The sequence below is a fragment of the Passer montanus genome, unplaced genomic scaffold (assembly GCF_014805655.1).
Source record: "Passer montanus isolate IOZ18808 unplaced genomic scaffold, ASM1480565v1 scaffold59, whole genome shotgun sequence".
In the NCBI taxonomy this organism is placed as follows: Eukaryota; Metazoa; Chordata; class Aves; order Passeriformes; family Passeridae; genus Passer; species Passer montanus.
The window spans coordinates 3881297-3894236 of NW_024370926.1; the positions used below are offsets into that span (position 1 = coordinate 3881297).

At 42.4% G+C, this 12940-nt stretch overlaps 1 protein-coding gene across 2 annotated transcripts in view; it reads left to right on the top strand.

Annotated features, from left to right (window-relative positions):
* Window positions 1-12940, top strand: part of CRHR2 (corticotropin releasing hormone receptor 2) — a 142561-nt gene that overhangs the window by 98506 nt on the left and 31115 nt on the right. For both annotated transcript variants that reach the window (XM_039726560.1, XM_039726561.1), the window contains 4 exons: window positions 1977-2094; window positions 4477-4630; window positions 7334-7394; window positions 11496-11568. In XM_039726560.1, coding sequence (XP_039582494.1) covers window positions 1977-2094; window positions 4477-4630; window positions 7334-7394; window positions 11496-11568 — 406 coding nt within the window. The remainder of the gene's footprint in view (window positions 1-1976; window positions 2095-4476; window positions 4631-7333; window positions 7395-11495; window positions 11569-12940) is intronic.

A 12940-nucleotide genomic window follows, 5' to 3' on the forward strand; every position in this document is an offset into this window, starting at 1 on the left:
CCCACTTCTTTATCTTACCTTTGCCAAGAAATACATTCAGGTGGCAAGTGTGCCAGATCTGTTTTGTTGCAAAAGCTCACAAAAGCAATTAATTTCATCTCAATAACTCACAGTTTGACCTGAATTTCCTGAGTTTTAGCCCTCTGCCTCCTTCTCTCCCTAGAAGCAGTGTTTCAAACTCATAATTTCATTTGCTAATCCTTGATCTGGAGGGAGTGAATGGAACAGGTAGGTGAAGGGGAGCTGCAGGATGATGCAAAGAGGACAGCCCTGAGCAGGATGTTTCAGAGCCTGGTGCTCTCCTGGGACTCAGCATGGGCAGCTTGGTTGCCCCATTTATTTGAAAGCCAAACCCTGAACCTCAGCCTTTTGTTAAAAGTGGAATTCTCAAAGTGAGATGGGTCTGGCATGTCTGAGAGCAGCGTTTTGGAGTTTGTAGCTTAAATAAAAGAGAAGGGGTCTGAGCAGCTGGAGATTTGTTCTCCAGATTAACTCATCATGAGTCACTGAGGCTCTCAAACCAAATACCAATTTCATTCTGGCAGCCTGACTCGTTAATCTCAGAGGTGATTTTAACATTGGCTTAGCAGGGTTATACTTCTGAGTGTCTCACTGTAAGTATCTCACATGTGGGAGGTCTTCTGTTTGTTTTTTTGCTGAATTGGTTGAAATCTCTGAGAGATTTGTGAGGCTGAAGGACATCACAGAATTGCTTCTGGCCCTAGACTGACTCATTTAGTCCTAAAAACAGTACAATGAGTGTTTTATGGTAGGAAAATAGTGTTTGTTGTTAAGAAGAGTGGCTTGTTTGCCTTGCAAAAGACCTGAGGCAACAAAAAGTTGGTTTCTGGATTGTGCCTCTCTTTTTGTTGTCCCTAGGGTGAGATCAGTCCCTTCCAGCTGAGCAGCTTTGAGCCACTTTCTGTGTTTGTCCCACATTATCTGGCAGCTTCCCTGGCAAGCAGGGAGCCTGATATGGCCACTGCCAAATCCCAGGAAGTGCTCTGGCTGTTTGAACCCCTGTGGAAGTGGTTTTCATAAATGGAGGGGTCTGCTTTGAGCTGAGAGAAGATCATTTAATTGAAGATTCTGTAACTGCAACGCTGCAACTTGGCACTTGCCATCCTTTACCAGTTCACAAAGAATCAGAAGAGAAATGTTCTGGTCTTAAACGACTGAACATATCACGAGTAACTCTGTCTTGCATCAGGGATGCTTTGTTTTCTGGCAATAGCATCATGCCCTGGCTGCCTCCTGGAGCTATTTCCAACAGCAAGTATATTTCAGATGTGCCCTCTTTTGTTTTATGGCACTATGTCCCAGCTTACTGAAGCTCATATTTTACACTGTGCTCATAATTTACATTGTACCTGCATGGGGGCTGGGGAGGGACTAAAACCAGACACAAATATTTCCTGATGAAGGAGGATGTGCAGCTCTGCCTCATTTTAGGTACAAGTTTAAGCCAGCTAAGCCCAGGATTGAAAAGCAGGCAGTTTATGCTCTCCTGTTGCATTAATTCAAACTCACACAGGTGAGCCTGTTCAAGAATTACCCAAATGTAAATTATTCCAGCTTTGCCAGTCCAGCACAAATATTTGTCACTAAATCTCCTCCTGTGAGCAACTCAGCAGCTTCCAGGGAAGCCTGGTTGTTCAGAGGCTTTTCTATCAATTCCAGTTGTTCTAGAGATGGAGGGAAGGGAAGCAAAACTAATAACCAAGGATAAAATAACAGTTTGAATGGTTTTTCTTTTTTTTCAGTAGATCCAAGCTGTTTCACTTGCTTGACTTGATTCAGTCGTGTTGTCAAGACAAATTGTTGTACGTGGCTTTGCAAAAACACAAACCTCTTGTTGCACAGAGTAACAGAGGGATTGCAGGGGGATAAACTGTGCAACGAACAGCATTTTTTCATTTGTTCTGTGTGGTTATTGATGTGTGTGTGGATATATTCATTATATATTCCCTGCTCAGGAGTATCAGATGCCTGCGGAATATTATCCACTGGAACTTGATCACCACGTTCATCCTGAGGAATGTGATGTGGTTTCTGCTTCAAATGATAGATCACAACATCCACGAGAGCAATGAGGTGAGTGCAGGGAGTGGCAGGGCCCTGCCCTGGTGCTCTGGGTGCTGAGTTTCTTTGTTTGGATAGTTCAAGGGACACTTATCCATGTGTTCAGAGAGATTTCCATGCTTCCTTTCATTCCAGTGTCAGCTGGGCACTCATCATCCTTGATTAGCTCTTCAAATGTAAGATTTGACATCTGAACTTCGGTCCCATGCTTTGGGAAAACAAATAGAGAAATCATTAGTGCCCACATAAAGTAGGTGTCCATGCATAAATCTCTATTATTACTCACCAGATTTTCTCCTTTGAGAAAATGTAAACTCTGTTAATTCAGTTTTTGCTCTGACTGTGCTTCTGGCAGTCTCACACTCCAGAAGATAGAGTTTAGGAGCCTTATGGTCAACAGTTCTGTGTGACTTGCCCTCATTATTATGCTGCAAATCTTTATTGAGATTTTTACAGTTACTTAGGAAAAGAATCTGTTGGAGACAGGACTCAAATACCTCTTAAAATGTGAGCACGAAGTGACAATGAAAATATAAACCAAATATAAGGATGGATCATCACATGCCCCAGTTTTCATTAACTCATCTTTTCTCTGCAGCCTTTTTGGGAAAGGTGCTTCATACAAGCTTGGTGATAACTTTGTTATGTGATTGTGGGATAAGTCAGTCAAAATAACCCCACCGGAATGAATGGGAACATCATTTATTCTAGCTATTGATGTGATCTCTTCTGTGCTGATCAGTGGAGATTAAATAACAGATACAGAACATCAATGTGGAAATATTTTGCATTAAGTTTATAATGCTTGCAAAAAAAAATCCAGAAAGAATTGGTGAAGTTATCTGGAGCCTAATGGTGGGTACATGTGGGGATAAAGAATCCTCACCAAATAAATAGAATGGTGTGAACTAATTAGCTCTGCAATTTTATTCAATTATATTCAATTTTAATAAATCCACAAAGGACTTGATCAAAATTCATTTCCTCCTGGTCTCCTACAGAAGTCATGCAGGGGGAGATCTCACCACCATTATTTGTATTTGTTTGTCCCAGAATCCTCTCAAGCCACCAGCCAGTTTCTCTTAGTTCTGACACAGGAAAAATTGACTTGGATGTAATTCTTTTTGTACAATTCGGAAAAGGAAAAGGAAAGGAAAGGAAAGGAAAGGAAAGGAAAGGAAAGGAAAGGAAAGGAAAGGAAAGGAAAGGAAAGGAAAGGAAAGGAAAAAGGAAATTTGGTTTAAACAAACATTCGAAAACAAAATATTTAAGCTTCTTCTGGTTTGTTTTGGGCTTTAATCCTATTTTGAGGGTGAAGCCAAACTGAATTTCAAATATTAATTAAATAATACAGAAATGAAAGTGTCAACACATCCAAAAGATTTCTTCTTTGTATTTCCATTCAATACAGAGACGTGATCACAACTTGTGGATGGGCTGTCATTTTCTGACTGTGCTTCTTGCCCAGTAAATTCTTAAACCTCAGAATTTTACTGGGCTTGGTGGTGCATCTGCAGCTCTGTTGGCTGCCTGTAGACCATCAGTATCTCCTACGTATGAAGGCTAAAATAAAATTAACTGAGGGTGAAAGCTGGAAATACTTCACTAGAATTAGTTAAAAAGGCTGGAGAATGGTGAGACCAAAATGACCAATATCAGTGATAGCAGAGAACCCAGGTAATGAGAGTTGTGCTTCAGGGAATGCACTCAATGTCTGCTTGGTAAGAAGGAAGTTTTCCCAGACTTGGGTGAGCAGCACTGTGGAAATGACCCTCAGTTCCTTGTGATTTATTGCTGGGATGTTCCCATCTGGAGCTAATTGTGCCTCCCACAGCTGTGGTCTCGCTGCCCAGCCATTCTGGAGAGAAAAAACCACGTTTTCTCACATTTTACAAAAAATTCCTGTTGAGGTCGTAGCAAAATTCAGAGATTACACGTGACATGGTGTGACTTACAGAATAAATCACCAGTGTCAGGAACAGAGGGGATAAATTGGCTGATAAAAACATGCCTTTGAATTATTTTTTTCTTTAAATATCAGTCATGCTCCTTTCCCTCAGTGGAAACCAAGCAAGACCATGACATTGACACAGCTCACCTGTGGTGACATGACCTGCTCCTCTTGGAGGCTTGTTCTGGAACCTGAAATTTCCAGACAGGTTTGGATACAGCAGATCCTGCTTGTTATGGTCAAAGCCAGCCTCAGCAGAAGGTCACAGATGGATCTGTGAGTTCTTGTCAGCACCTAAAATATTGTGATTCCAAGCGACAGGATAAATCTGCATCCCATGAATGAATTCTACCATTGATTTTTTTAAGGGAACAACAACATGCAGAATCTTTGAAATATTCTCACCATGATTTTTAAATATTTTTTTTCTGTTCCCTTTCCAGCCCTGGTGTCGATGTATTACCACTGTCTACAATTACTTTGTGGTGACCAACTTCTTCTGGATGTTTGTGGAAGGCTGCTACTTACACACTGCTATAGTGATGACCTACTCCACTGATAAGCTGAGGAAATGGGTCTTTCTCTTCATAGGATGGTGTAAGTGACCTTTGTGGATAAAATGGTGTTCTGTGGTACCTGGCACTAAAGTGTTAAAGACAAAGACAGGCAAGAATAAATATTATAAATCCCCCTGGGGTGAAATCTGGACCACTCAGTCTGAGCAGACACTTCTAAGTGAGGAGCTGACTTGAAAAAGAACCTCGCTATCTGCCAGTCCAGCTCCACAGCTGCTGAGGGATTTGTTCCTAGAAAACAGCCTTTAGCAAAGAGTCACACATCATCTTTGGACTGTCCTTGGGGCTACTCAAAGACTCAGCTGTGGCAAAGCTGCCTTTGGGATGCTGAGGTCAGTTATGGTTCCTGAGGTCAGAAAGGGATGTGGAAAAAACTGGAGAGATTCTGAAAATGTGGTCAGGGATCTAAAGGACATGAGCTGTGATGTGGGGCTGAAGGAGCTGAGCTGCTTTAATCTGGCACAGAGGAAGATGAGGAGGGATCTGTTTGGTGCCAGGAGTGATCTGAAAGATAATTACAAAGATGATGGAGCCAAATTCTGCGTGGTAAGAGCAGATGTGATAAAAAGGGACAATACCCATAAACTGCAGACTGGGAGGTTCCAGGTGGATGTTAAGGGAACAGAAAATGCCAGCAGATGGTGGAGCACTGAAACATGTGACTTAAAAGCTGTGAAAACTCTGACCTTGGGGCCATTAAAAATTCAGCCAGGCTAAGCCCTGGCTGAGGTGGGTGAGTATTGATGGTTCTGCTCAGATAAGGAAATTGGAGCAAACACCTTCAGAGATCCTTCCCAACCAACATCTCCATGTTTTGAACTCTGCCAGGAGATGTTTGGCAGGACAAGCCCCAGGCAAAGAGTTTGTTCACTTGAATGAAAATCTGAGGTCAAACAGAACTAGTGAATCTAGCAGTTCTTCTCTGTTGAAGGAAGAAAGGTGGAAAAAAGTCACCAATATTTTCTTTTGTGAAAGCAGAATGACATTTTGTTCAGAAGTGCCTCTCTCTCTCTCTCTACAGAAGTAATTGGATTGCAGTTCTGAAGGCAGAAACAGCCTTTGAAACAAAATATGTCATTCAATCCAAAATCAGATGGGAGGAAAGAGGAGTTGTAGTAGAAAGAAAATGTTTATTTGGGGAGTTGATTCAATTTTTTCCCCAATAGTTTTCAATTCTCTCGGCAAACCGGAAAATCAGCTGCTTGCACAGCTCTCACACACCCACAGACTGGTTTGATCCCTGGTGTTTTCACTCCCTACCTCTGTCAGAATCCTCTGGGTCTCTCATTACTCATGTAGGAGTGCTGTGAGCTGAATAAACATTTCCAGCCACCTTGTGGGTGCATTCTGGCTCTGCTCTGCCTCCTCATGCACATTTTTTTACCAGTCTTATTCTCAAATCGCTATCCTTCACTTAACAAGGAAAAGTAAAATGTTTTCCTTCAGGAGAGAGGGCATGGCTTCATTTTCTCTGTCCATTCCTCCCAAGAACATGGGGAAATGAGTGCACCAGAGCCTTTGATTGTGTGGTAACAGGATGAAACAAAACACAATTATCTGAAGGGCACAGGAGCCACCAGGGATGATGGGGCAGGAGATCAGAGCTGCTCTACTCCTTGCTGAAGTTAAAGATGACCCCTCAGCAACTCAGCCCTGTCCCCTCTGTGTCATGGTTCTCTTTCCATCTCTTCAAAGCCTCCATTTCCCACAGAATGGAAAGTGGGAAGGTTAAAAGAGACAAATTTGTGTCAGAGACAAATGCACCTCTGCTCCTCCATGGGGGTTTTTAAAGTCCTGTTACTCTCACTGCAGATACTTGTGAGAGTCACTGGAGCTCTGTACATGCACTCACCTCCGTGATTTCAGTGGTTCCAGAGACATGAACCTGCACTTTGGAATGGGGGATGGAGCTGGTGAGGCTGGACTTGTTTGGGTTTTCCTGAGGTGAGAAGTTAAAGGGGGAACGGAGAGGGGAAAATCTCCCCTTTGAATTTTGACATCCCCTTGCCTGAGTGTGAGTCAGGAGGCCACTTCCATTTATTCTGCCTCCCTTCCAGGTGCCTCCTCCAGCAAATCCCCTTCAGACCAGCTGGTTTGGAAGGCCTAACTCAAACCATTTTTAGGGAGTGCACTGATGTCTGTATAGTTAAGAGTAGCTGGATCCTTCAGAAACAGAAAAAAAACAAGAATTCTGATCCTTCAAGATCTCAAGCTATTCTTTCTCAGTCATGTTTCATAAGGAACAATGAACTCAAAAAATTGTTGAAAGTTTTGAAATTGTACTTCTTATAGAGATCCCAGTATGTTTACAAGCTTCTTGGAGCCTAGGAAATAAAAACCTAAACACCCACTTCCAAGTACTGTCTTTTAAGATTCTGCTGTATCAGCTGCAGGAAAATGAAAAGGGACCAAAACTGGCTTTAAGTCAGCCAAAATACTTCTGCTCACTTCTATGGAAATATAGGTATTTATGAGTGTTTGTTAATATTTTTACTAACTTTCCTTACTGGTACTAAAGTTCTGTTGAGATGATCTTTTTTCATTCATAAATTAAAAGGTCTTAGCAGTTGTGATGTCTCAAGCACACCAAGCTAGGACCACTATTATTTAGAGTCTCCCATTCATTAACTCAGACTCTCCTCACACAAATCTGAATTTACTTTGGTACCATGGACACATCCATCCATCCATAATTAACTCCTAATTTTATTTTTTGCTCCTGCAGGTATTCCCTGCCCAATCATCATTGCCTGGGCCATTGGAAAGCTGTATTATGAAAATGAGCAGTAAGTGATGTTAATATTTGTGTTTGTGTGGCTCTCTAAACAAATTAGGACATGAATACACATCCAAGCCATATCCCAGGTCACATATTCCTGCTTCCCCTGGCTGTGCATTTCCTTTTTCCTCAGTTTGAGGAGCTGCTCCTTGTTCAGCCATGCCTGTCCTGCCTGATTTCTTACACGTGGCATTGGAGAGCTCTTGTTCCCCAAGAAAAATGTCCCTAAATTGCTGCCAGGCCTGGTCAGTTCCTCTGTCCCTAAGGACAGGCTCCCAGGGGGATCTCATCCCCTGATTCTTCAAACAGCTGGAAGTTCCTCTTCTAAAATGCAGGGTCCTGACTTTGCTCCCTGCCAGAGTTTTTGTCCGTTTGTCCTGAGCCCTGGGGGAGTCGTGTGCTGCTCCCAGGAGGTCACAACCAGCCAGATGGACACAGGCAGCAAACATGGACTTGCCTGCAGCTTCCAAGACTCTTTGGGACTGCCCAAAATTCAGGAAAAATGGGAATTTCTTCTTTCTCTGTCTGAGTATCCATGTAAGTTGTGTGGAGGTTGAGCTGGGGTTCAGGTTGTGTAGCTCATCATAGTTTAAAAGCTCAGAATAGAAAGAATGTTAAGAGAATGCTTCAAGCAACTTCCTGACTTTTTAATCTTTGTATTTAATAGAGATCTTTAATATTAGAGATATTTAATATCAATTAATATTAATTTAATAGAGATCTTTGTGTTTAATAATTTGCTGCCCAGTGAGGCAACTATAATTGGTACTGTGGCAAATATCCTGCCTGGGGTTTATCACTTCTTTAGCAAAATATGGCAACTCTGGGGGGGAAAAAAAAAAGTGCTGTTAAATCTCAATTTTAAAAATCACACACAAATTATTAAGGGCTATTGAAGTAATTTCATTGATGTGCATTTGTTAAGGGGAAGAATATTAGTGAGATCTAATTAACAATCGTGATAAAACCAGTGGTGGGTTTGGTTATATAAAGAACTATCAGAGAACCCTGAAGAATATTAAGTAGTGCTATTCAGCAGAAATATGTTTTACATATCTGAGACTTATCACAACTGTCTTCCTGAATTCTCCTCTTCAGTATTCAGGGGTGTTTATTTTATCTTTCCAGAGGTAAAAAAAAAAGAATAAAAAGTGTTTAAATGGCTTTTATTTCACATAGATCCACCAAATAATTGTCAGAGATGCACCAAATAATTATCAGTGATTTAAGTTTCTCTTTTTGCTTTCAAAGAAATTATTTTATTGCAGGAATAATGGCTTGTGTTTGATTTAAAATAAGAGTTCAGATGATTGGCAGAACAGTTTGCAATACCTTGGCTAAAAGTCCTAGTTGGAACAGTTAAGACTCTAAATATGAAATATTGCTAATCAATTGCAGACATTTATAATGTTTCTGGCAAATAACTGTCTCTTCTCAGCGTTAGTAACCTGATTTAATTAGAATTATTGAGATTACAGTGTAACAGATCTGGTTTACAACCTAACGAGATGAGCACAGACCTAAAGAAGCTGTTGGGGATTTGGGGATTTTTTTCTCCACTACCTACAAAAGGAACCTTGGAACACCAACACCCCTGGAGAGTCCTGTCTTGCAGAGTCTGTCCTTGGCCACAACCTTGTTTTCTCAGTGTGGAAATAAATCCACATTAATTGTTCACTCAGCACAACCTTGGTCTAACACTGGACTTCAGATAATAAATTTCAGCATTTTGGTCTTTGAGCCAAGCAGCATTTAAATTCCAAAGAGAAAACAAGCAGCCTTTGCCCTGGAACCTCATTTGTGCTCTACCAGCTCAGTTCCAAATTCTTTGCTGACTTTTTCTAGCCCACTAAGTTCTGCCACATGCTTCAGTCTGCTTCATATTAGTCCCTCTGCTAGGGCAGCCAGATTCCCAGGAACTCTTTGCTTCTCTTAGTTCTCTGAGTTTCAGGCCTTAAAAAAAGTTCTCCCAAAATACCCTTCAAAATCTGCTCTCAAATGTAGATCTTGCAAGTTCTGGAGAAATTTGTTTCCTGCCCTGGCATATCTTGTAATTTTATTTTTTTTTTTCATGTCTTTCCAGCTACATAAAAAAAAATAAAATTCAAAAATACAGTTTCATTCATTTAAGGCTGCCCTGGGGATTCTTTTTGGATGATAACTTGGCTGGAGGAAGTACCTTATTCCAAGTCTTGCTCTCATGCCCAAATTTTAGAAGATGATTTGCAAAATTATCAATTCACACTCAGTGCACCAGGGAATAGCAGACATCTTTTGCATTTCTAAAACATTCAAAGCTCCCTCATTCATTTGGAACTTAAAGGATGTGGGAACTGAGCCAAGAAAAGGCAAATAATTGTGAGGTACTGAACTGTTCCTGATTCCAGCTGCGTACCCCAACACTCCTGTCCCGTCAGATCATCTTGCAATGGGCAAGCAGCTCCTCCTGTTTTAGCAAACACCACATTTTGGAGAGGGGCTTTGAGGCCGTGGTGTGATCCACAAGGATCCCATCTGAACCAGAGCTTTCCTGATCCCTGTTCATTTCCCCTTGACTCATGAGGTCGTGTTTTACAGACTCCAACCTCTTTGAGGCAACCTATTACATCTTGCTGCTTGTAAAAGTGCAAATGTGGCTCTGTGGTCTCCCTGGCTCAGGAATTATCCCTGTTTCCATGGCTCCAGTGGCACTAAATTATCTGTTTCACAAAGCAAACTTGGGGAAGGCATAACTTTTGCTATATAGATTTGTTATGGGGTATCCATGACAGGGAAGAAAACTCTCAGACCCTTGGACTCCAAAATCTACTTCCTGAGGGATCTGGAGCTCCAATGATCTCAACCTTAAGGAATTATGAATGCAAAGCTGTCTTAGCTTGGTAGAATCCTGGATGCAGACCCTGTGGCTGTATCTGTAAAACTGAATTAGCTGGGCCTGGATTAATTCCAAGGCTCGACTTCCAAATAGCATGGAGTAATTCACACCCGTATCATTAAATCTTCTTGGCCTCCAAAATCAGGGGAGCTGCAGTTTGTGGACTGCTGGGAATGTCCTCTGGCTCCAGATTTGTTCCCCAGGAATAGTTTTGGCCTTGGTTAGTTTTTGGCCTGGACCAAAACTACCCCAAGGAAAAGGGAATGGTGTGAGTTCAACCTGAGCCCTGTCTCTCATTCATGTACCAACATAAACAGAGCAGATTTATTATCCTCAGGGAGGAGGATGAAGTGAGTATCAGTGTGGGTTGCTGTGAAATCACGGGGTTCTTTTCTTGTGTAACACAGCAGGGAGAAAAACACTTGGAATTGGTGGAAGTCAGGCCAGAGCTCGGTCACGTGTGACACGTCCAGGCTCTCCTCTGCTCTGGGGCCACTTGGCTCACCTGTGATTTCTCTTCCCCTGAGTCCATTTCCCAGCCTGTTTTGGGTTGTCCCAGTTTGGAAAGGAATGTTGGAGCAGGAATTTGGTGGCTTCAGATGGTGGCTCTGCTCTGTCTGCTGGCTTTGGTGGCCATGGAATCACAAGGGTTGGAAAAGGCCTCTCACCAACACTGCCAGGTCCTCCACTAAACCCTGTCCCCAGTGTCACATCTACATGGTTTCTGAGCACTTCCAGAATCCCCAGTGTCCCTAGATTCGTTCAAAGCCAATGAGATGACTCCTTATCCATTCAGTGCTTTATTTAGACAGCATTTCCATGAAACTTGAGACATTGCTTTAATTAACAGCCCTTACTTTGTAAATGTGTCTCTGGGCACTGCAATGGATAACAGGGTTTTTTTCTCTTACATAAAATACTTCTTTAATCCCTTTCTCAGACATCTCCTGCATCCTTTTTACAGCAGGTTCTCACATTTCTTATAAATATTTATACAGGAAATAGCCAAAACCATAGAGGGAACATGAATGTTTTAATGGAAGGGGAAAGTGGGGCTCAAATCTGTGTCCAACCACAGGTGATGAGCAGCATAAAATTCCATTACTTGCTGATTATTTATATATAAACAGTGCAGTGAGCAAAGGAACACCTCTCTGTAGTGTCCTTCATATTGCAGTCTAAAAGTGAATTTACCTTTACAAATTGTTTTCTTATGTGTTTTGTTTTTCACAGGTGCTGGTTTGGAAAAGAGCCAGGGAAATATATTGACTACATCTACCAAGGGCCAGTGATTCTTGTTCTCCTGGTAAGTGTTTATGTGGGTGGGAGGACACTGCCATCTCCCACTGAGAGAAAATTTCATCTGTCATGTTCCACATCTGCTTTTATGAAAAATAAGACACAAACAAGGCCAAACATCTTCAGGTATTCTCTGAAGTGGCCTCAGCAGATACTGCAAGAATTGAAGTGATTTGGTTTTGGCTGTTCCTTTGGGTTTGGGCAATTCTTTCCTCCTCCCTCTGCAGTGCTGTTTGCCTTTGTACAAGGTTTTGACAGGTGGAAAGGAAAAATGTTTGAAGCCAGGGGGTGCATTACAATATCTGCTCATCCACCTGGTCTCATGGTGACAACTACAGCAATTCTGTCACGCACATTATTTAGAAAAACCTAATAATCACAGTCAGGAGTTGCATCTTGCACCATCAGCTCCATTTCTTCCATCACCAACACTGCTGTGTGTTTGTTTCTAGATTTCCTGTTGTGAAGTTTCCTTCCCAGTGCTGCCCACGCTTACCAGGCTGTTTATCTGTTTACCCAACACTGTCTCTTGTGCCAACCAAGATTAGGCAGAGGGAGAAGGAAGCTCATTCATAACCCATTTTGAGCCTTCAGCTGAAGCGCAGTGGTGCTTTCCCAGAAAAAAAAAAACAAATGAAACTGAGTGTGGATGGAAAGTATTAGTTAGCTGTTAGTAAGGACAAAGCTGAAAAAAGGATTCTGCTCTTCCAGGCAGATGAACCAAGAGTGAATTCCCAGGGCTCAGTGGGTTCCCCCTCTTAGGGAGCCAAGGTGTCTGGGTTTGAAAAGCCAGGTGTCTGCTAAGGAAGGCAGGAACCTCCCCTGAAATGGAAAATGTAAACTCCCTCCCTCCAAATCATTATGATTTTGAAATTAAAGGGCTATCAGGCAAAGATATGGGAATAGGAATAGCAGTTCTTTATTAGGAAAATTAAAATGCAGATGCAATAGTACAAAAAAGAAAACAAACACTGCCAGAGTGAGAGCAGGAGCTGAGCCCTGTGTGTCAGGGTGGTGGCACAGTCCCATCCCATGGGGGCTCAGCCCTCCTGCAGTGCCAGCTGTGCTTCTGCTGGAGCAGGGATCCTGCACAAGGCTGCAGTTTTCCTCTGCAGCTCCAGGGCTGCTGGAGATGGGCCTGCTCTTCCTCTGGGAATGCAGGGCAGGAGAAAGCTGCTCCTCTGGGAATGCAGTGGGCAAAGGCTGCTGTGCTGTTCCAGGCTCAGATTGGATCCAGGTAGGAATGCTTGGCTCCTGCCCTGGGCGGAGCATCTCCCCATGGGATGCTGGAATTTGATCAGCCCTGCAGGGACACTCAGTGGCCATGGACAGCAGAGATCTCCTGGAGGGAGGATTGGCTGTGGGAGAGATAAAGAAAA